The sequence below is a fragment of the Balearica regulorum genome, chromosome 1 (genome assembly GCF_011004875.1).
Source record: "Balearica regulorum gibbericeps isolate bBalReg1 chromosome 1, bBalReg1.pri, whole genome shotgun sequence".
Classification (NCBI taxonomy): domain Eukaryota; kingdom Metazoa; phylum Chordata; class Aves; order Gruiformes; family Gruidae; genus Balearica; species Balearica regulorum.
The window spans coordinates 78,480,255-78,503,154 of NC_046184.1; the positions used below are offsets into that span (position 1 = coordinate 78,480,255).

At 38.4% G+C, this 22,900-nt stretch overlaps 2 protein-coding genes across 5 annotated transcripts in view; one reads left to right on the top strand and one right to left on the bottom strand.

Moving 5' to 3' along the window:
• Positions 1-2,718, bottom strand: part of SMC1B (structural maintenance of chromosomes 1B) — a 38,499-nt gene extending 35,781 nt beyond the window's left edge. The window contains exons 1-2 of the mRNA XM_075760288.1: positions 2,362-2,718; positions 388-580 (exon numbers count right to left, since the gene is read on the bottom strand). Coding sequence (XP_075616403.1) covers positions 388-580; positions 2,362-2,470 — 302 coding nt within the window. The 5' untranslated portion in view covers positions 2,471-2,718. The remainder of the gene's footprint in view (positions 1-387; positions 581-2,361) is intronic.
• A 69-nt stretch (positions 2,719-2,787) lies between these two features.
• Positions 2,788-22,141, top strand: RIBC2 (RIB43A domain with coiled-coils 2). Of its 4 annotated transcripts, none has more exons than XM_075760300.1 (7): positions 2,788-3,013; positions 7,099-7,180; positions 8,665-9,009; positions 9,683-9,801; positions 16,416-16,643; positions 18,229-18,395; positions 19,393-22,141. In XM_075760300.1, the coding sequence occupies exons 1-7, from the start codon at positions 2,897-2,899 to the stop codon at positions 19,472-19,474; spliced, it is 1,140 nt and encodes a 379-aa protein (XP_075616415.1). In that variant the 5' UTR covers positions 2,788-2,896; the 3' UTR covers positions 19,475-22,141. The 4 variants fall into 4 exon arrangements, with proteins under 4 accessions (XP_075616415.1, XP_075616423.1, XP_075616430.1 ...); XM_075760308.1 differs by lacking the exon at positions 2,788-3,013 and adding an exon at positions 3,406-3,848; XM_075760315.1 differs by lacking the exon at positions 2,788-3,013 and having other exon boundaries at positions 7,116-7,222.
• The last annotated feature ends 759 nt before the right edge of the window (positions 22,142-22,900 follow it).

Here is a 22,900-nt window from a genome sequence, read left to right on the forward strand (position 1 = left end):
ATTATTCTGCATGAAAATTCTAGTTGCATACTTCCAAAAGATATTGACAGATGCTTAAGTGTTCATGCCTGCAGCAAGGTGCCAGACCCCACTTTCTAGAGCCTACACCATCTACATATTCCAAGTGAATATTTACAGATCAAAGTACAGCACAAAAAACACATATTAATTTAAACTTTTTAAACATTGCCCCAGTATGCTTTTTCAGTTACAACACTTGACTATCAAAATGCTACTGAAGGGGTCTAAGAAGTATTGCAATTCTCATGGGTTTAATCCACCCAAATATGAAAGAATATTAAGCATCTGAAATCCAAAGTTGAATACTCTTGGTCTCCATTTTTTACACATCAGACAACAGAAAGTATGTGCAACAGAATCTACTACCTACCACGAATAACTCTTGAAAATGTTTTTTCTTCCCCGTCTTCTTCACAATATACTATCTTCACACTAGCTGTAGAAGAAACTGGTTTTCCAACATGTGCTCCATGAATAAGTTCTCGAATATTTTTCACTCTCAAGTTAGATGTCTTTTCACACATCACAAAACTAACAGCATCCATTATGTTAGATTTTCCTTAAAAAATAAAAAAAATTAAAAATTGCTTGACATGCCAGAAATGAAAGGAGGCATTTGATTAGCAATTAACTAAAAAACATATACATAAATGCAGAAGTCTTTATTAATTCAATTTCTAATTCTGTATTTCACTGAGGAAAAAATATTGCACATAACAAAGAAATACATTTCTAAGACGTAACACCCTGGTAGCAGATAATAAGCCTGTCTGTAATAAAAATCATCACAAAACTGATTTGCTATTTGTTCAGCTTGGTTCAACAAATTTTTCTTACACAGGCATCTCTAGAGGTCATTACTTAAACTGAGTGAGCAACATCATAATCTTTACTCGGTAGTTCACATAACGCAGTCAGTGAGGTTTGCTGCACAAGCACTCTACCACATAACTAAAACTTTACCCCTAGAACCCCAGTGTTCTAAAAAACACAAGTACTTTCCCAGATCCATTCACCACAGCAAAGTTCTCTGATTGTATTCCTTAGACAAAAATTCTCTTAATGGAATCCTCTTTTTGTTTGTCCCCTTTAGTCTTGAGCATTTCTGTTGACAGCTTCAGTATTTTCTGCCTTCAACCCTGCTATAGCCGCAATATCTTGATTTACTCTCCAAAATATCATGAAAGGAAGAATACTACAGAGGAAAAAGCTAAATAAAAAACTCAGTTCAGAGATTACACAATATTCACAATTTTTGTCCCTTGATTAATCTATAAAATGTATTCAGATTTAACTGGAAGAGTACCTGGAAAAAGCATCCATAATTTTGAGAATTTCCAATATGGAACAGTGGGGATAGGATGATAAAGAATACAATAATAATGCTAAATAATAGTTACTTACATTCACAGATCTCACTTCAATTCGATAAGTGAAAAACCAACAAGATCTAAAAATCTAAATTATAAACTAAATCATTAAGAGACTAGGAAAACTAAGACCAAATGCTAAGCCCATCCTTGTGGCTCATTGTAAGGACAACCCTCACCTCCTATCATACTGTTCTCTGGCATATAGAAGATAAAATCCCATTTGTTGAATGGAGCTTTCAGAAGAGGTAAATAAAATTTTAAGAAGTTCCAGCACCCACAAGATAACAACACAGAGTCACATCTACAAACCAAGGCTACCATCCTGCAAAGCTTCTCTTTCCCAGAGGCATTTACTTAGATGGCAAAGACCACAGACTCATATCAAGAAGCAGCTTTCCATTTCTACAGTTTATGACCCCGAGCATTAAAGTAAAATCATCTTTATGCGACCTTAGCAAGCTGAACTATGAACTCGAATGGCAAAAAGCAAGGTATGCTGTTTGCAAACCATTCATTCTAGACGGGCTGAAAACTGTAGAAAGGACAACTAGAAATGGAAATTCCTTCAACCACCCCTGTCCTTCCATGTTGGAAAAAACTACACTTTCAGTGAAAAAAGCAATGGCAGATTAGGAGCCTCCAAAACTTTGCTTGTGCTGCCACCTCCTCAGATGCCTATGAAAAGGCCTTAAGCAGGCCCATAAAAGTCTTTACTTCTCCTCCACAAAGCCCTACAACTCTATCCCTCAATATGCAAGCTATCACCATCCTCACCCACCCACTGCAGCCATGATGGCTCTGTTCCTGGGCCTGCACCTGCATGGCTACCGTTTCCTCCCCATCAGGCCCATTGTGTTCACAGAAAAGACCTGGCAAAGACCCAAAAGAAACTCCAATCCTAACAGCTACAGCAGAGAAGCGGGGCCATCAGCTGCCCGCAGACTTCCCCTACCCCCTAGCCTGCTACCTGATCCATTGGGCCCGATGATGCAGTTGAACCTCATGAAGGGGCCGATAACCTGTTGCCCCCGCCACGACTTGAAGTCCTTCATCACCAGCAGCTTCAGGTAACCCATCCCCGCAGCAGTGAGCAAGGAGGAGCTGAGGCCGTTAGCTCATAAACGTCCCACCCCCTCCAATATTTAAATAATCAACGACTATTATTTTCACGTTTGTGTTCCGAGAGAGGGAAAATCCCCTCCGCCTGCGCTCGGCCCCCAGCCGCCGCCCCGGCCTCTCCCCTCAGCAGGCGACAAGCGGCGCCGCCAACCCCACGGCCTCAAGGGGCGCTCGCCTCGTGCTTGCAGCCACGTGGCCGCGCCACGTTGGGCGGTGACGGCGCGCGCGCGCTCGGAGGGGGCGGGGGGAAGGGGATGGGGCGGGGCTCCCGTTCCCATGGCGACGCCGTGTGTTGTTCTCCTGGCGGGCGGTTGTTCCCGTTCGCGCTTCGCTCCTGGCTGTCGCCCGCACGGCCGCGGCGGCCGATTCGTTTTTTCGGCACCATGAGCAGGCTGGGGCTGCAGCGAGACCTGCAGGAGGCTGCCGCCCTGGAGCGCCGGCGGCAGCGGGAGTTGCAGCGGCAGAGCCGCATCTTTAACGCGCGAGTCCGGACCATAGGGGTGAGGGCGCGGCGCAGCTGGGAGAGTTGGCGCCGTCCGCCCTGCTCCGATGTGTTCTGAGGAGATCGGTGTAAAGCGGGGGAGCGAGGGGGGCTGCTGTGCCGGCCTGGGCGGGCAAGGGGGGAGAGCTCGGCTCCGGAGGAGGGTGGGAGGCAGCCGCCCCAACGGCTGCAGGCAGCGCGCGCCCCCCTTCAGCGCCTCATGAGCGTCTGCGAGCACGCGTAGTTCCGGGGGGGGGGGGGGGGGGGGGAACGAGGAAAAAACGCCCTGTTGCGTCTTTTAAAGGGCTTGAGGCTCTTGTAAAAAGTTGCTGGTGAAACCGAGTTGATGTTAGGCATCGTCAATAGTTATTTTTGGCAGCTGCCGCTGTGGGGGGGAAGGGGTGTGTCTGAGGGAGTGCGAGGGGGACTTGGGTCTCACCGCTGTAGGCTTCAAGGGCAAGATTTCATTTTTCCTTAATAGGGAAAAAGATCAAGCTTTGTGTTTCAGTGTCTGTGTAGAAGTTTAACTTGATGTAGTATGCTTTGCTTTGGGGTAAGCCAGAAGTCTGCACAGTGAGCTCACACAATGTGGTGTGAACAAATAAGTGTTTTTTACATCTCTGCTCTACTGATACTTCCCTCATCTGCTTGATTCTGAGTAGAAGCTACAATCTGTAGCTGAAAGGCATCCTGCAGTTGGTCCCTATTTTGCATCACGCAAAACATGACAGATCTATCAGGCCATGTTTATGTATATGGAATTAATTGATGTGTCTGATTTTTCCTGGAGTGGATGTCAGAATGTGAATGCCCTTCAGTCTGCAAAGTTCTGTGGGGATGATAGCTTCAGTCTGGTGGGTTTTGTCTAGAGTAATCTATGCAATTTGCACCCTGGATGTTAGGAAACTATGCTGTATTTTATACCTATTTAAATTTTGGATGCAATAGTTCATTTAGTCTTCCTATAACGTGTCCAAAGGCTTGTGTTAAGATTCCATGTCTGTGCATGGAGGGAGAGGGCTCTGAGGTGAAGTTTAAATTTTGCTTGTAAAGTATTTTGAGTACTCGATGCTGATGCATATATCATGTGTAAGTGCTGTAGCATTAACTAGTGTAGAATTAAAGTTAGAATTAGTGAAAATAAACCCAGTCCGTTGACTTCATTCGAGTGGTAGAATTGCAATAGATGTCAATGTGATCCATTTTGTCTCGGGTACTGAAACACATGTTACATGTCAGTGTATGGATATCTTCACTGTATCCCTGACAGCGCCTTGGATTTATTCTTGTGACTCTTATGCAAGAGTCACTTTAGTTGCATAGCAAAGTAGCAGTTCCCACTCTAACAAACAGGATGGGTTGTCCACGGGTAGCCAACGATATACTTAAATGGAAGGTGCTAATAATCTTTTTGAACAGATGCGGGATGGGTATAATAAGAGAGTTGAACTTTCTTCATCAGGAAACACATAATTTCTCTGCAAGATGGCTTTTCTAGAGCCTTAAAAATTAAATTTCAGCTAATGAAAATCAGCATATCTCTGTGTACTTTATTGAGCAATACTGAAATACACCATTTGAAGATGTAATAAAAAAAATAAAAAATAAATAAAAATAATAAAAAAATAATCCAGGTTTCTCCCTATTAATTTGCCAACTTCTGTAAACAAATACGAGATCTGATTCTTTTGCCTAAAATGTAGGTGGCTGCTACCATTTGATGATTTGCCTTAGGGTATTATGCCTTTCTCAAATACTTTCACAGAACTGACTATCAGACAGGTTTTGATAGATCCATTGACATGAGACAAACATCTAAAATGAAGGAGAGCCCATTGGAGGAATTTTGTAAATGTTTGATTAACATCATTCAGTATACCTTCTTGATTGGCTGAACAGTGACAGAAAGGGCTGTTCTTGTGCGTTGAAATTAGGCCAAGTCCAAAGCAGGAAAATTCAACTAATCTATATGGAGATATATTATATCAGTATTTCCAATGTGATTTTTAGATTCTTTGTTTTCTCTCTCTCTCACTAGTTTAGCTGAGCAGCTGTCTTTAACACAATTAAAAAAATCAAGGTGGTATTTTACTTAGACACTACAAATTCTTAAGCAGGGATTAAGTAGATAAAAACATGGAGATAATATACTGACTGAAAGCAGAATGGGAACTGAGATTTAAATTTTTTTCTTTATTATTACTTTGACTTCTGTATCTGTTTCCTCATCTGAGTAATGGAAAAGTAAGATACTGCTCTCTTCGCTTACAGATTTACTGAGGATAAATTCTTAATTACTCAAAAGAGTTCAGATGAGTAGTCCAAATGAAAAATTACTTTCCATTTGTATATGGACTATTATACATAAATACAAGTAGATTAGAAATTAGCTGTTTCAAACTGTTCATAGTAAGGGATTTGTTATTTTAATGCTTAAAAGTTAAACCTGCAGCTTTATGTGACTGGGAATGGTTGTTTTAGGGATGTAGTCTTGTCAAGTGAAAGCTGTTCTAATGGGAGAGAGCTGATAGTGTAAGTGAATTTGCACACACAAGTCAATACATTGACTTCTCTGTATTATTGTCATAGAATCACAGAATGGTTTGGGTTGGAAGGGACCTCAAAGATCATCTAGTTCCAACCCCCCTGCCATGGGCAGGGACACCCTCCACTAGACCAGGTTGCCCACAGCCCCATCCAGCCTGGCCTTGAACACTTCCAGGGAGGGGGCAGCCACAGCTTCTCTGGGCAACCTGTTCCAGTGCCTCACCACCCTCACTGTAAAGAATTTCTTTCTAATATCTAAATTTACCCTCTTTTAGTTTAAAATCATTACCCCTTGTCCTATAACTCCATGCCCTTGTAAACAGTCCCTCTGCAGCTTTCCTGCAGGCCCCCTTCAGGTACTGGAAGGCTGCTAGAAGGTCTCCCCAGAGCCTTCTCTTCTCCAGGCTGAACAACCCCAACTCTCTCAGCATTGTCACTACTGATGAAGTTGTATTGAATTTCTCTTAACAGTGTTTCCTATAGTTGTACTGGAAGTTTGGTTTCCCAAATGAGACTTCTAAATGATTTGATATTTAATGCCCATGACACCATTGTTTCTGGACAATGACACCCTGTAGAGTTCTTTATGGTTTCACCCTTGCTTACAGATTTACCTCTTTGCCTGATTGGTATAGTCAGTAGTCCTTTACAGCATTAATGACGTGTCTTTTTAGCCATGATCTGTTTAGGTCTTTGTGTCTTGATCTGAATAGTTTTTAGGCAAAGACTATCAAAATAGTTTGCTAGATTCTTGAAGAATTGTTGTTTTTTGATAAATCTTATAAAGACATTAAGTGACTTGACCAGTTAAAAAAAAAATAATCCAGGTTTCTCCCTATTAATTTGCCAACTTGTGTAAACAAATACGAGATCTGATTCTTTTGCCTAAAATGTAGGTGGCTGCTACCATTTGATGATTTGCCTTAGGGTATTATGCCTTGCTCAGCTGCCATTCCCCAGGGATGTGAATATTCCGTACCGTATCTGTCAGCTCATTGTAGATATCTGCATGTGTCTCAAATGGCAGCCAATATTGCATTTTGGCACCTACAAGAATCCGCTCTTTATCAGATAAGACTGGAAAATTTCTTTCTATTGCCCATTATTTCTTAAATGTACTTTTAGTGAACTATCTATATTTTTTTCATATCTGAACTATTAAAACTTCCTGTCATCTTGACTGTCAAAATACTTACCCACTTTATAAATGACAGCAGAAAAACTAAGTAGAAATGTCAGCTATAATGGGGAAAACATATTCTGTATAATGCAGCTTAAAATATTTATATTTATAGCTCTATATATCATGTAAATGTGATGTTTTGTTTTGATTCGGTGCAAGAATATGCCTATCATTATTAAAATGAAGCAAACAAAAATATTGCTGGTTCTGGATTTTCTTTTTATGTTACCTACATTAAATAGTGATGTGTATATACTCTATTGGTAGTGGCTTTATATCTGTCTTGTACAACTGTGAATCAATATACCTTTACAATGCCTGTTTTTAATTGTTCAAACATGGTATCTCTTTAAGAGCTTTTTTCATTTTAATAGGTTGATAAAGATGCATTGGATACCCAGGTCAAGGATAGGAAAATTCAAGAAGCGGCTGAAAAAGCACGAAATGAAGAACTTGGTATATTCATAGATACTCTGATATTTCTGTGAACAGTTAAATGTAATTTACCATCTGTTTCCTGCTTTCTTTTTCTCTTCATGTATTTCAAACTGCCATATTTATTTCCAAATGGACCCTATCTCCTTGAATCTTGCTATATAGCTCTCTCTATATAAATCTATGAATCAAGATATATTAGCACAGTTGTAGGCTTTTCTCTAAATTCAGACATAAAAACTGAATACTATAATGTGTAGTCCTATTTTTGTTCATACATTTGCATTGGTACAGTATGTGTTTTCCTAAGTATCTGAATATTTATATTGACATGATTAAACTAGTATACGTTTCTTCATAGGCCAGAATTTTCAGTCTTTGCTTTTATTTAATGTTGACAAACAACCTTGTTTAAAGACCTGAACATATGGGAGTATTTACTTAATACTGTTCTTCTCAGAATAGTAGTGGCAAATTTGTTTGTTTGCTTTCATGTAGAGTAAGTCCATGTTCTGTCTGGCCCTTCTTACATAGAATCTATAGAATCCTCTATAGATTATTATTGCTAGAAGCATGAGTCATGTCCAGCAGGGCTGTAAGGAGGAACCATTGCTGAGTCAGAACACATAGCCACACAAATATTTCAGCCATGTCGCCTGAACTCAAACCCCTTTGTGGCCCTCTGCGTTTGGAATGCTTTCCTGTGGTATCATGTGAAAAGGTCCCACAGACTGAGCTCTCTGTGGGTTTCAAGAACAGCTAGGGTTGAGCTGCCAACTGCCATGCTGTGCCGCCACAGCTGCTTGTGATTTTCCTGGCAGAATACCTGTCAGACTCTGACTCCTAGGAAACTGCTAGAAGCAATGTGTATTCCAGCAGCAGAGATCTTTTCTCGTGAATTATATTTAAGTGGCTAGTTTGGGGTGGGTTTGTTTGTTTTTCTTTAAAACTAACTCAGTTACAGCATTTTGATTAAATGGGCAAGAGCTTTTAAGCTCCTTAGAAACTGTTAGTGCCAGCCAGTTCTTTTAGTGCTATGGGTAAAAAAAATCATTGGAACTAATGAAACAACTAGCTATATTCCTTTCCTTGGGAACCTAATTTTAATTTTTTTCTTAATGTATTTCAGTTGTAACTGTAAACTACGTGGGAAGAATTAGTATACCATACATTTCATGTGTTATTGCAAGTTTTAATCAAATGAAACCTCATAGTTCTAGAAGTATTTATTATTATCTGTTTCACATGCATATATTTCATTGTAACATTAATAAGAGAATTGATTCCTAAAAAACCTGAAAGTATTTTATAAGTAAATATTACTAACAGTAAAGTGTTTGCTGGGCTGGTACTCATAGATCAAATAGTCTTTCCTAGGGTATAAAAGTTTGAAGACTTATATTCTATTTATTCTTCAAAATTTTATTTTCCATCTTACATGTGCACTTCCATGATACATGTGCATTTCTAAGAGTTGTGTTTTCATTGGGTTCATTTTTCTCTAGCAAATGAAATGAAGCAAAATGACAAGATCATGTGTATGTTAGAGGAACGACAGAAAAATGATATCAGAAACATAAATAAGGCTATAAATGAATTTCAGAAGAATTTTCAGAAGCCAGAAACAAGACGTGAATTTGACCTGTCTGATCCGCAAGCCCTAAAGAAGGATAAACCTGCTCGACTTTCAGACAATGATCCTCGATGTACTGTATCTGGCTTGCAGAAGTTTATGGGTGAAGATTTAAACTATGATCAGAGGATGAAATTTCAAAAGGAGCAGTTAAGAGAGTGGTCTCTTCAGCAGCAGAGAGAATGGAAGAATGCATTAGCTGATCAAAAATTTGCAGGTAACAAAAGAAGATAATAAGGTTTTAATCTGCTTTTTTCTGAAATTCTGGTGTATCTGACAAAATAGCCTATTGTGTCAGATTCTGACACAGCAGTATTTTAGTACATTCAGCTTTTAGAAATACTGCAGCAGTTTTTACTTAGCAAGCTTCAATGTGTTCAATATCTCACTTAAGAAATCTGTATTTAAGTAACATATAATGATTGTAATATTACCTAGGTTTCGTTTCTGGTTTATGTCTCAAATGAAGTATCAGAGCATTCTGGAAAAACCATCTATGTTTTGCATGCTAGATGGTGTATGTTTATTTTATCAGACCAAATTGTCTGATCATTACTGTTCTAAAGCACACAAAATAATACTGATTTTTTCTTTTTTTTACCTTATCATGAAACTTTTTTTCTGCAATACTTAACAGATTTTTTTTTTTTCATTTAACTTTGTCAAACTGTTAAGACAAGATAGGTTACATAATAAACTGATTTCATGAGTCACGTTAAATTCCAAAATGGAAAGCTTCAGTGGTAAGATTTGGAAATAGTTATGTAATTCAGCTTACTGTATCTGTAGCTCCTCTGTCTGTCTCTCTCACTCTCTGTCTTATAGTGGCTTACTCATATGGCACATCATGTCCGTGAATATTGACTAAACTTCATTTTAATCTAATTTAGATGATCTGTATGACAAGAATAGGATTGAACTTGACCAAAAGATTATGGAGCAACAACGAAAGGAAGAAGAAAACAGGCGTGCTGTTTGTGCAGCTACTAAAGATTTCAATAGAACCCAGGTAAATTAAGGTTGGATTTGTCTTTTTAAAAAAAAAAAAAAAAAAAACCAAAAACAGAGACACAGAAGGAAAATAAGATGATGTCATGGTTTAACCTCAGCTGTCAACTAAGCATCACACAGCTGCTCTTTCACTCCCTCCCCCACAGTGGGATGGAGCAAGGAATCGGAAGAGTGAAAGTGAGAAAACTCGTGGGTTGACAGTTTAATAGGTAAAGCAAAAGCCATGCACACAAGCAAAGCAAAACAAGGAATTAATTCACCTCTTCCCATTGGCAGGCAGGTGTTCAGCCATCTCCAGGAAAGCAGGGTTCCATCACATGTAATGTTTGGGAAGACAAACACCATCACACTGAATGTTCCCCCCTTCCTTCTCCCTCCAGCTTTATAGGCTGAGCATGATGCCATAAGATATGGAATATCCCTTTGGTCAGTTGGGGTCAGCTGTCCCAGCTGTGTCCCCTCCCAACTTCTTGTGCACCCCTAGCCTCCTCACTGGTGGAGTGGTGTGAAAAGCAGAAAAGGCCTTGGCTCTGTGTGAGCACTGCTCAGCAATAACAAAAAATCCCTGTGTTATCAACACTGTTTTCAGCACAAATCCAAAACATAGCCCCATACAGCTACTATGAAGAAAATTAGCTCTATCCCAGCCAAATCCAGCACAGATGAGCAAAAGTACAAAGAGTAATGATGTTTTCCCAGAGCTTTTTTAGCAGCTAACTTCCAAGGTTGTTTCAGTAATCGGAAGAAAGAATTTATTCACTTTGTCCTCTGCAGGAATCTAGCTATCCTCTATCTAGTTACCCTCTGTCAAAATTCTCCCTCTGGGCTCTCAGCTTGCTGACTAGAGGGCAGCCACAACTCCCCAGTCTCTCAGGGACTTCTAGTCTCTAAACTGGGGTACAGCAGACACTTCCCATGCTTCCTTCTGGTTTTACGTCAGTCATCAGATAATCTTAGCTGTGTCATCCTGTTTTTCTATTCGCTTGTGTGGAAACATTACTACCAGTAGCTTTTTGTCTTTATTGCTTATGTTAATTCCCCACAACCACTGTTTTTGGCACTTTGGCTGCTTCCCTGGTATTTGTGTACAAATCTCTTGGTTGTTTACTCACCGTGATTTGGAATGTATTGAAACATGACATGAACCTTTCTCTACCTGTCTTAATATCATTATCTGTCATACTCCAGTTCTTTATCTTACTGCACAGAATTTTGCTGTTCAGCTTATACGTACAGCTCAAAGGTCTACATGCACGCTATTAATTTGGTTAAACTAAATTTAATGTGAATTAGCATTTATTTAGTCACATAAAAATAAGATACATTTAAATTACCTACCTCAAGTATGGTATCTTTTTGGTTAATTATATAAGTGTGCAAGTATTTGTGTAAGTGTTGCTCAAGCTCTTCAGGGCACATTTGGCATATAATTTTGTTTATAGATAGCCCAAGGTAATTGAAAAGGGTTTTACTGCTTGAAGACATGGCTACTGAACAGTATTTTGTATAAATAGCCACAAAAGTACCCAAAGCGGCTGGTGCACTTAGGGTAGCAATAGTATCCCAAATAATTTTTTGTCATACCAATTGATTCCACATAAAAGTTAGTGAATTTTTGACAGGGTTTGGGAATAGGGTGGGAGGTTTGTGTGTGGTGTGGTTTTTAATATTTCAGCATATACATTCTACTTGATTTGTGTGTGTATTAAACATATAAAATTTTTTTTGTTTTTTCTAACATAAAGGCATGATAATGGAAGTTGGGGCAACAGTCTCCTCTTAGTTCTTACTGTCCCTTGCTATGCTGTGTAGATAGGAGTTACAGCTTGCAGCTCTTTTTCTTTCTTTTCGAAGTAGTTAAGTTTACTTTTTTTTTTCTTCCCCAGACCATGATCCTGTTTTTAGCATTTCCTTTTTATGATGAATGGTTGAAAAAAGCTATTTTTTTTCCCTGAAATGATGTACTGGCACACAGTTGCTGCTTTTCTTTATTAAGCATGCAAGCCAGAGGTTTCAGGTTGCCAGGCCTTTTGGTGATGTTGTTTTTAAAAGAAAGCTATCATACAGAGGGGTTTTCTCCAAGAGAGAAAACCAAGGCATTCAATCTGAGAATGAGCTTCACAGAAGAAACCTGTCTGTGACTTCAAATGTATTGAAAAGGAGTCTCCAGCAGTTTCAGCGTTCTGACTAACTGGTTTGAAGACCTTAACCTCTCAAGGGTGCAGTCTCACACTGCGTTTTGCTCTACACGCATCTGCTCTACCTGTCAGTGACTGCCAAAAGAGGAATTCCATTTTCCCATTCCCTAAGTTTCATTCATTTTTTTCCTGCTGTCTCTCTTGCAGCGGATCTAGTGATCATGAAGCTTCAGGATGTGTTAGATAATTTCTCAAATCCAAAAGAAAATGAGCTCTGGTCTAGAATGAGTGACTGCTAGATCTCACTGGGAGGAGTGAATGCATAGTCTGAGGTGACAGTAAAGGAAGGGAGAAAGCAAACCCATCCTTTCTAAGGCAACCCTCAGTTACTGTCCTTTGGATAAAGTATAATCTAGGAATGCATCTTCATAGAGGAAGAAATTTCCTAGCATTTGGCTTTGGATCAATCATTGTCTCTATGGCCATCATCTGTAGTCCTTACAGTTGCCAGTATCTTTAAGGGATCTAAAGAATAAAATAATTTTTTTTAAAAAAATCCACTCAACAAACCCAAACAAAAAACCAACATGAAACCCAGCAAGTCATGTACTCCAGGAGAAACACGTTTTGCTCAGACTGCTGAGTGTCAATTAGTAATGATTCCTAGCAGATGACTGAAGGTAGGGTATCTCAGTTCATCACAGCCTGCCTTCATTACAGGATTTAATGCTGCTGCCCCCGTAACAGTGGTTCAGCTTCCTCCACTTACCACAATACCCTTGCCAGTGACTTTATTGCTGACAAGCTTATTACTAATAGTTCTTTTTGTCTTTCTGGAATTAATTAGCGGGACAATGAATTGATGATATGTTGGTACCATATTTCCCAGTGGCGAAGGATCCTGTACTGTAAACATTTTAAGTGTGCATAGTGTCTAGAAAATGAATGCTATCTTTCCTCTCAGATTCTCTCTCACCTAGGTATGTGTTAACCAGAAACAGCCATATTGCTTTTGTCCTTGACATGAGAAGACTTCTACTAGCTTAAACTGTCAGTTATTCCTGCTCAAATCATTCATATGTAAATAGTAATCATTTTAATTTGGCAAGCCAGGTAACAGAAATGAAGGCTACACAGAGTCCTAACTAGAATATATATTTTTCACTTGTGTGATTCTATAGCAGAATCTTAATGTTGTAGACAGAGGTTCCTCACTAAGGATAGTAACACTTGGGAATGTGCAGTTTCGCAGTACAGTGATAGATATACCGAGTGTGTTCTTGAAATCAGAAAGAAAGGGACTTCTTGCTTTATATAGCACAGGACTTGAATCCTTTCCAAGACACTTTGTAGATAATGCTATGAAAATGATTACAGAGGATCTCTGATTTAATGACCTCATATTTATAGATTTGTTAACAATCTTATAGCCGTTATGTCCTTAGACTTTATTCCTGGGCATACCACAACAGCTTGATAGTTTTCCTAATAATGTTGTTATCATTGACATTACATGGCATTATTCTGGTCCCTTATTCACTCAACATTATGCTGTTAAGAGCCAGCAGCCACTTCAGAGAAATAGCTTTTCAGGCATTGAGTAAATTATGTATTGTATTAACTGTGAAGCCTTTTTTTTCCACCTGAAATGAAATATTTAAGTGCCTAAACATAGAAGAAGAATGGTAACTTCTTATCATTCTGTGAAATGTGCTGTGCAAATATTTTTTATCTCTTACATCCTATTCTTGATATTCAATGTCTAGAACCATCAATATTTCAACATTTTTACCATGTTTTCAGCATGAGGAGTCATAGTGCATGTACTGATTTTTTAACAGACCTTGCTAAGCATAAGTTCCTAGCTTGAATGTGCTGTATGTGCAATTCTTCACTATAAGTATCTGGATAACAGAGACAAAGGAATTGTATTTACTATACAGGTTAATCATACTTCTTTCACAAGCTCCTAAGACCCTGGATTGGTCACTGGTCATCTGTGAGCTTTGTGATTTAGTGATAAGGACTTCAGAAGCTGCGCACTCCTTTAGTCCTGTGTTGGCAGCAGTTAGTTCCTCAGACACTCAAAGCTTGGTGCTATTCTAAGCATGTGAAGTCCTGCCCTTGTAATGCTTCTATGTGCATTTCTTCTTTTGCTTTATGACTTGAATCAACAGCAAAAGGAAGCATTTTGTATTAGGGAAGATATATAATGTTGGATCACAAATCAACATAAATGAAGGAGCATGTATTTCTGCATCTGTTTGTTTTGGTTTTCTTCGTGCTACACCAATGGATTATGTTTTATTAAGGATTTCATTTGATAGGTTAAATCTGATGCATTTTCCGAGTTTAAAATCTTCCTTTTGCAGTGTCATTGGCTATGCATAGAGTTAGGAGTTTCTTCCAGTAGGATTCCCAGGCAGCTTACAAGTTTTAGGCTCTCCCCCTTACTGAGAAGGTTAGGGTTACAAGGTTAAAATGCCTTTTCTGGATCTATTGCTAGATCACAGTGGAGTGGCATTAATAAAGTCATATTTATCTAAATAAAAATTACACATTTTAAGCTTCAATAATTCTTCATCATAGGCCAGTAATTATGTGAGGTCCATCCAAAATTACTTTCTGTTAAATGTGATTTACTCTAGAACGTTTTCAGAATGAAAAATAATTGCTCAATTCACAGTATTAACAAGCTTACTTTTAGCTTGAACTTTTTTGCCACTTGAAATTTGATTTGCTTGAGTTTTTCCATTTGTCTGAAAGTACACACTTCTATTCTTGCTCTAGAGTGTACATTCCTATTATATGGCTAGTAAGTATTTTTAAATATGGGGTTTTCTGCATCATCTAAGTTGTGGCTTGGCTAATTTGTAACTCTAAAAAGGAGATTATCTTTTATTAGTTTGTTTGCACATCAAATACTTCTGTTATTTAATGAAAACCACAAGGCTGTTTTCAGCCGTGGAATTTATTAATCTAGGATATAGTACTTAATATTATTTGTTGTTTCTTCTGTTCGATCCCTGACAGGTGGTTGTCCATGTTTGCTTGGAGCAAATAGAAGTCACTCTTTGACAGTCTCCAGGCCTGATGCTTGAGAGAACTGCTGTCATCCAAACTTGAAGTCCATAAATACAAATGTAGAGATAAACCCAGGTTAGCAGTATCCTCTGGTGGCATAGATCACTGTGCTTACTGAGTTAGGATTCTTCTCCATAACATTTGCAAAGGAATAGGTTCCCACATGTGTGTCTAAATAGTCCTGTCATTCTCAGTTGTTTATGTTATCTAGTTGGTCTGCCTACTAATTTTCAACTTCACCTTATATGCCACAAAAGACTATTTTACCACCTATGACTTTCTTGCTGCGTAACCCTTCATTTTTCATTTGTCTTCATCCACTTTCTAAATGTGTGTGTGCCGACCAGGTAACTACTAATCAGCAAGAGAAGTACAGAGCTGTTCTACTTGTCAAGCGAATATTCTCAAACCAGTGATTTTTGAACAGAACATGAGACAATCTTGTACAAACTGGAGAGATGGGTATCCACTGGTCTGTTGCAGTCAAGATACATGTTTAAAGCTACGTATGTGAGAGACAGATCTGGCAACCTGTGCTCTTTGTGCCCTAGTGAGAAGGGGATTACCTGTCCTCTCTCCAGATGGAAGTTGGCACTGTACATTGTTTCAGATGGTTTAGTGTATGCATTACAGAAGAACAAGACAGGATTAGAAGTGGATGATGCATAGCATTATCATCTAGTTTGAATTAATTTACTTAGTCTAATTCTTCTTTGGAAGGTTATTACTTCAAGGTAAAATCATCATATTTGCTTTCTGGAGTTTTGGAAGAGGAAAATTGCCTCTAAATAGGAGACTATGACCTTATAGTGGACTTTAGGAACAGTGATTTCTATAGGAAATTCATATTGTGATCTCTAATACTACAGATATATTCATGTAATATGATTCAAGTTTGCATTTGGTATCAGCAAAGGGAACAGATTCAAGGCTGCATCTTCAGGCTTAGCATATGCATCTCCTGTCTGTTTATTTTGAGTGCTTAACCACACTCCCCATATAGATTTAATATGTAATATATATCAAGGCTAGTGAGCCAAGATTGTAAATTTTTATCGTAAAATTCTTCCATATTGTGTCTGGCCTCCAAATATCAACTGGTATTTGCTTGTGGATAACTGTGAAATTATTTTTTATTTAATTCTGGCTTTTCTTATAAAACAAAGTATTTTTCCCCAAATTACTTACTATATATTATATGACAACATAAAAGAAATGTATACTATTAGATTTTCAATCTTAGCCAATAGGACCCTGATAGTATTCGTACGTTGACAACTGTATGCAAGTTGGAAAGAAATCTGTTATGATGTGCTAACTTTGTTGCATCCCTTAGTTAATATTTTCTCTTTGAAAAAGTATCAGTTCTCTCTCCTTTCACTGAATTTAGGCAGCTGAACTAGCTGACAGAAAGAAGATGGAAAAGCGTCAAAAAATGAAAGATGACATGGATGAAATTTCCAGCCTCCTTCAAGGAGACTTACTTTCCGAAAACCCTGAACAAGCAGTCAGTTCGTTTGGTAGACATCGTGTGATCACAGATCGATGGAAGGGAATGAGTCGGGATCAGCTGATGGCAATCCGGTACTCTCAACAGCAACAAGTTCTGGAGAAACTGGTATTTAAGCTTACGTACACATTCTGTATTCCTGGTTGTAATGATATAGACAATGTTTGTAGAAGAAAATACTATTGTTTGCCCTGCATATCCCATTATAAGATTGTTTTTTCCATTTATCTGAATTTTACTCAAACTTTAATCATTCAAACTGAACAGTGCCTCTGATGCAGCTGGGAAATGTCACGGAGCAGCAGGAGTGGGCTGGAGCCCTGGAGCTGGGCTGAGAGGACGGTTGCTGTGGACCCCAGGGCCAAGAGGCCTGGGGGATCTTGGGGCATGGTCCATAGAGTCCCAGCTGAGTAGCAAGATCCTGCACAGTCCAAGAGCCAGGTTTCATGGTGCAGTTTAGGACTTGAGGCTGCATGAGCTGCCTGCAAGGGATGAGCAGGAGCGGACTGCTCCATAGGGGAAGAAGAGCCAGGAACTGAAGGTGAGAGCAGGGCAGGCCAGAGCAGTGTTCTCATGCTTAAGGGTACTCCAGCAAGACAAACGGAGCAGGTCCATGGATCCTGCTTATGCATATTTCATAGCTTTAAAAGTTCACTAATACAATAGAGTTTCCTTTTTAGCATCCCACACAACTATGACCTATTCTCTGGGACAGAATTACAATAGAAAAACTAAATATTGGTAATAATTGCTGCTCTAAAGGTGGATGGAAGTAGGCAGTCAAAATGAAGAAATCTACCCTTCCTAGGCAGTCATAAGTGTACAGGCCTAAGTATTGTGAAGTAGGAAGCTACTTATCTCATTCAGTGCAGAGGCTGGATTCATAACAGTCAATGAATAGCTGTTCAGTTTTACTTTTTAATGCCTACAATACTGCATGCTATGCTGTGTCTTAGCTACTACTGTTATTAAAGCTGAAGACAGAATTGTCATTCTCCTGGCTTTTCTATGACCTCAAAGTGAACCCATTCACGTAATTAAGCTGGCAGAAAATGAGCCCCACCAAGTAAAGTGAGTTTTTTGCAGACCTGGTTTCTTGAATCAGTTCAATGGGATGTCAGACAAGAAGTGAGGAAGTGGTAGCATAACAAAGGCAGAGGAAAAACCAGTTTGGGTCTATTCATCTGGTGTCAGTGGCACAGTTATTACACTGACTTAGCTGTATTATAAGCCATATTGATGACTAACTTCTGAACTCAACAAGTTACAACTCTTGGTAACAAGAACTTAAAAATAAAAACTAAAACAAAACACCAAAACCAAAAACTAAAAAACAAACCTGTTTTGCTTCTCTGGGTTTTTAGAGAGCACTAATATGTCAGAGAGAAATAGTCATCTACTGATTAACTTCTGCCAGGCAATAGATCCTAATTTTCTTACCTTGTGCAGAGGTAGGAATTTGTCTTGCTCGCTGGGAAAGGATAGCTTTCTCATCTGCAGTATCTTACTTCTGCCTAATGCATGGACTTCTACCTAGTTTGGAAGTGCTTACTTTTTCTCCATATTTCAAATGCTACTCCTAGTGTTCAGTAAAGGTAAGCAAGTTTGTTTGGATGAATTTACTAATCAAAGTTTCTATATACCATTTCATCTTTGAACAAAGAGAAAATGAAGCATTTTTTTACTCCTGTAGAGACTAAAAGAGGAAGAACGCCAGAGAGATGCTGAATGGGACAGGCAAAGTATACAGGCTGCAAGAGCACAGTTGGTTTTAGAGCGGCATCAGCAACGACAGAATCAGGAACGCCGCCGAGCTTTAGATAACATAAATGCAGAACTATCTCAGGAGCAGAAATCAAAGTAAGTACCAAAAGAATTTTCTTCTTTTCAAATAAAACTCTTTACCATTAACACAATAGCTTGGTTTTCAAAGAGCTTTTTTACTTGTATTGTTTGTTACTTTAATAGAATTGTTAAAAGTTTATACTTTTTTTAAAAATTAACAATTCAGCTTAAGCGTGTTTTTCAGTACTATTTGAACAATCTTCAGAGTAGGTTATAATTGTTACTGACAATTGTTACATGTATGGATCAGTAGCTGGAATTCTTAAGTGTTCCACTGACAACAGATGGTTTATATAGATAGCAAAATAGAGAATAAATAAGATTAACTATGCAGAAAATTTTATTACCAGGTGTAAACCAGTGTGTGTTTCTTAAATTTATCTTAATTTTTTGAAACAAAAAAGGATGGGTATCCACTGACTTTAGTAGAACTGCCGGTTTCCAGTAGCTCAGGGTTAAGCTAATGGCACAAGCCAAGCTTTTCCATTACGTATGACAAAACTAGATGATTCTTTAGCTAATCACGGGACATGTCTTGGTGGACAGGTCTTGTGTCTGCTCTAACAGGAAAGGAGGAAGATAATATACAAAGGAAAATAAAATCAAACCAAGTGATTTGGTGTTCCAGTCTTCCAGTCTTTTTTTTTTTTTTTTTTTTTTAAATTTTTCATTATGCATGCATACATACATTTTGCATACATACATTTTGGAAAAGAATTTCCAGTACCTAATCCTTTCCTATTATGAAAGCAGAAATTCAGAATTGTGTTAATTTAGTTTTTCACTGCAAGATTTTTTGGAAGGTTATTTTAGGATGAAAAAATTTGCTATATTGAGATGTGGCATACATTTTGGAGGTAAAGATCTAGTTATATTTAATTCCATTTCTAATAATTCTGAATTTTATGAGCATTTATGAGTGTTTACGCCTTACATTTCTTTAGGTTTCTCAGGTTACTTCTGTATTACAATGAGAAAACATCTACTAACTGATTTTTTTATTTCTTGCTAGGAACATTTATCTTAAAGAAGAAGCATATTCAAATTTTCCAACAAGCCAATATTACGCACAGTTTAATACAACCAGCCGATGACATTCTTGATACATCAATCTGAAATACACACAAGTATGTAGACATATTAAAATCTTTAATTGAGGAATTCCATGTTTAATTATTTTTATCTGTTCTCTACCCCGTTCAAACAGTGCGCTCAAACTAAATGACAGTCTGCTAGGCCACATCTGTGCTAAGAGGAAAATATTGTAATAATTTTTTAAACTTGATTGTTCTTCTAAAAAGTACTAGTAGATTCAGTAGTAGGTTGTTTGACTATTGTGTCTCAGGCGTAACTGTAATATTTACATTATCCACGCCTTTAGAAATCAATTTTTGGAAAGGAATCACAATTTAAAATATAATGCTACTTAATGCAACTTGGTCAGAGGGGAATGCTGCCTGACATAGATCACAGGTGATGCACACTTAGTGGATTCTATAGGAGAGAAGAGAGATGACCTAGGCAGAAAATTTTGTTTGGGTTTTTTGGCATGTTGCGTTTGGGTTTTTTTTAAAAAGCAAAAAAAAAAAAAGCACACAAAAGCAAGCAGAGAAGAAATGTTGCTTTCACTTCCTGAATAGTAGGGATAAGAAGAGAAGATGTGGACGTTTACCAAGATGATTATAGCAATGAGGCATGACACAGAAATGGAATATGTGTTACAGTAAATGGGGAAAAGTATGGGGAAAGTATTCTGTCCTGATTTTTGGCTGGGATAGAATTAATTTTCACAGGATGCCAGGAAGGGACACAGCCAGGACAGCTGACCCAAACTAGCCAAAGGGATATTCTATACCATATGATGTCATGCTTAGTATATAAAAGAAGCTGGCCAGGGAGGAGGAGCTGCTGCTCAGGGATGGGCTGGGCTGGGCCGGGCCTTGAGTTCTGGGTGGAGAGCAAATTGCATTCTGTATGACCTGCTTTGTATATTCTGGTTTTAGTACTGTTGTTGTTTTCCTCGCCCTTTGCCATCCCAGTAAACTGTCATCTCAACCCACATGTTTTACCTTTTTCTTCCGATTCTCCTCCCCATCCCACCAGGGGTGGGGTGTCGTGGTGTGAACAAGCAGCCACGTGATGCTTAGCTGCCAGCTGGGGCTAAACCATGACAAGTTCCTACGTACACCATCACTCATTAGAAATAATGGAGAAAATTTAAGGGCAGTGTGCTTCTGAAGGAGAACATAGGGAGAGTTTACAGATGTGATGGAAGGGCGAGGGGGAAGCAGGGATGCACCAAACAAAATCAAGGAGAAAGATCTCATCTTGTGCAGATAATTCAGGGAAACAGTTTGCTTCCAGTCGTTATGGTTACAGAATTGGCTTAGCAATGGAAGAGCCAGTCAATGATATTTGAAAAATGGGCAAGTGAAACCCATGAGAAGAAAATATGGAGAAGCAATGTAAGAAACTAACTGCACAAAAGAAATGGATGATGGAGATGTCCAGAAGGGAAAGAGGTGACATACAGATGACTGTGAAAAGGGTTAGAAAACTCAATCATTAAAACAGAAGAACGAATGAGAGAGAAATGACCAGAGATTCAGCTAAACGTCCCAAGACCTCTAAAAGATTGTGAACCCTTAATAAAAATAGAGGCTATTTACAAGAATAGGTCTTGAAATAAGTACGTGTAGCTTGCCAGAATCTGGGATGTAAACTTGGAGTAAAAACATCCTGATCATATTTGGCATGGAGTCCTCTGATCACAGGATAAGCAATAACCTTGAATTCTGATGAAACAGGTTGAAGATATCCACACCAAGTGAAGCAGGAAAGATGTTTAAAGAAACTGAGGCTGAGGTAAACTCAAATGAGTTATTCTCATCTTTGTGAAAATAGCAAAGAATGCATGGTGCTTAAAATGGCTATTACCAGGAGGATTTTGAGATGTTTGAAGAAAGAATCCCTTGAAAGAGGGCTGTTCAAACAGGTCTGTTTGCATTCCTTGAAAGGGGACTCTCTTCACACAGGTCTGTTTGCTCAGCTGAATTAGTGGCCCTGTGGGATCAGGCTGGTATGACTAATTACCATTTTGAACCAGGTAATAACAATGGAAGTTTGGAAAATACCATCATGTTAATCCTTATAGATCGAGAAGAGGAAGAAAATCAAGTAAGGAGAATATAAAAATGGGTAAAGAAGTGTCTTGGGACAGGATAACCCATAGCAAAAAGATATGTCTCAGTTCTAGTTTATCAATGCAACTGGAACTAATTGCAGTTCCAGTTGGATAGAAACTAGGTAGAAAAGCAGTATAGCTGGAAAACAGGAACTGAAGAATGTGCTGTTTGGAAAAGTTGGAAAATAAAGCTGAGAGAGGATCGCACTTGCACCTTTAATGATGAGCTGGACTACAAAGAAGTAAGAAAGGATGCTATTCAACAGATTCTAATGTGATAGTACTTGGAGATTCATTTATTTGTCAGACTGGGATTCACACATGGCTGGATGTCTTTGTAGTATTACCAAACACTGTATTAAATTGACAATCTCAGGATTGCTGGTACTTGTCTTGGAATAGAAAGGCTATCAAATGGAGTGGGAGGATAAAACAATAGGCCATCTATAGTAGTTTTCATTTAACTAAAGCTGCTTTTGATCTGTGTTGACTATTTCGGGCTCTGACCTTTTTTTTTTTTTTAACTAAAGTTTTAGTTACCTGACAGAAAAATTAATAAAGTGTTGAAAAGTTCATGGAGTTGTCTTTGTTTGTCCAACTTGTGTCAGTAGGTGTTTACAGACTTTGACAGCTGTACAGTTTAACTAAAATATACTGGATCTAGTCAGATGACAGTTGGGCTTCCTTAAGGAAGGACTATATGATTAAAGCCTTTTTGTATTTACCTGCTCACCTGCTTGAAAACTTTTTCTATGAAGTTACAAAAAGGGTAGGTTTCTCAGTTATACTACGAATAAGCCTTTAGACAGAAATTGAAATAAGACGACTCTGACAATTTAGTGGCTGGGTAGGATCAGGCATCACTAAATTCCCTGGAAAACTTTCAGCATCATCAATCATATTTGCAAGAACAACTGTGCTACAGTCTACCTGTTTCAGAATACAAAACCTGAAATTTATTTTAGATCTTAAAAAAAGAAGCACAATCAAATTGTAGAGAACATTCTTAATGTAACATAAAACAGGTCTGATTAATTGTTGATATTTTATACCAACTTATTTTATTTTGCACTGAAACAAGGCAAGTTTTCAGTAGGCAATATCTCAACTGAGTAGGTGATAAAAAAGAGTTGGGGTGCAGGAACTTCTTAAAGCTGTATGGCTATATAACAAACAAGATGTGGACTGGTATCTTCAGCTTTTGAAATGTCACTCTCAACTTTTACTACTGAGTATTGAAATAAGTAGACGAGCATTAACTGATTATAGGTACTGTTTGAAAATGTTTGTTGGATTACTGAGGTCTTCTTTGTGATAATTGTAGATATTTTTAATA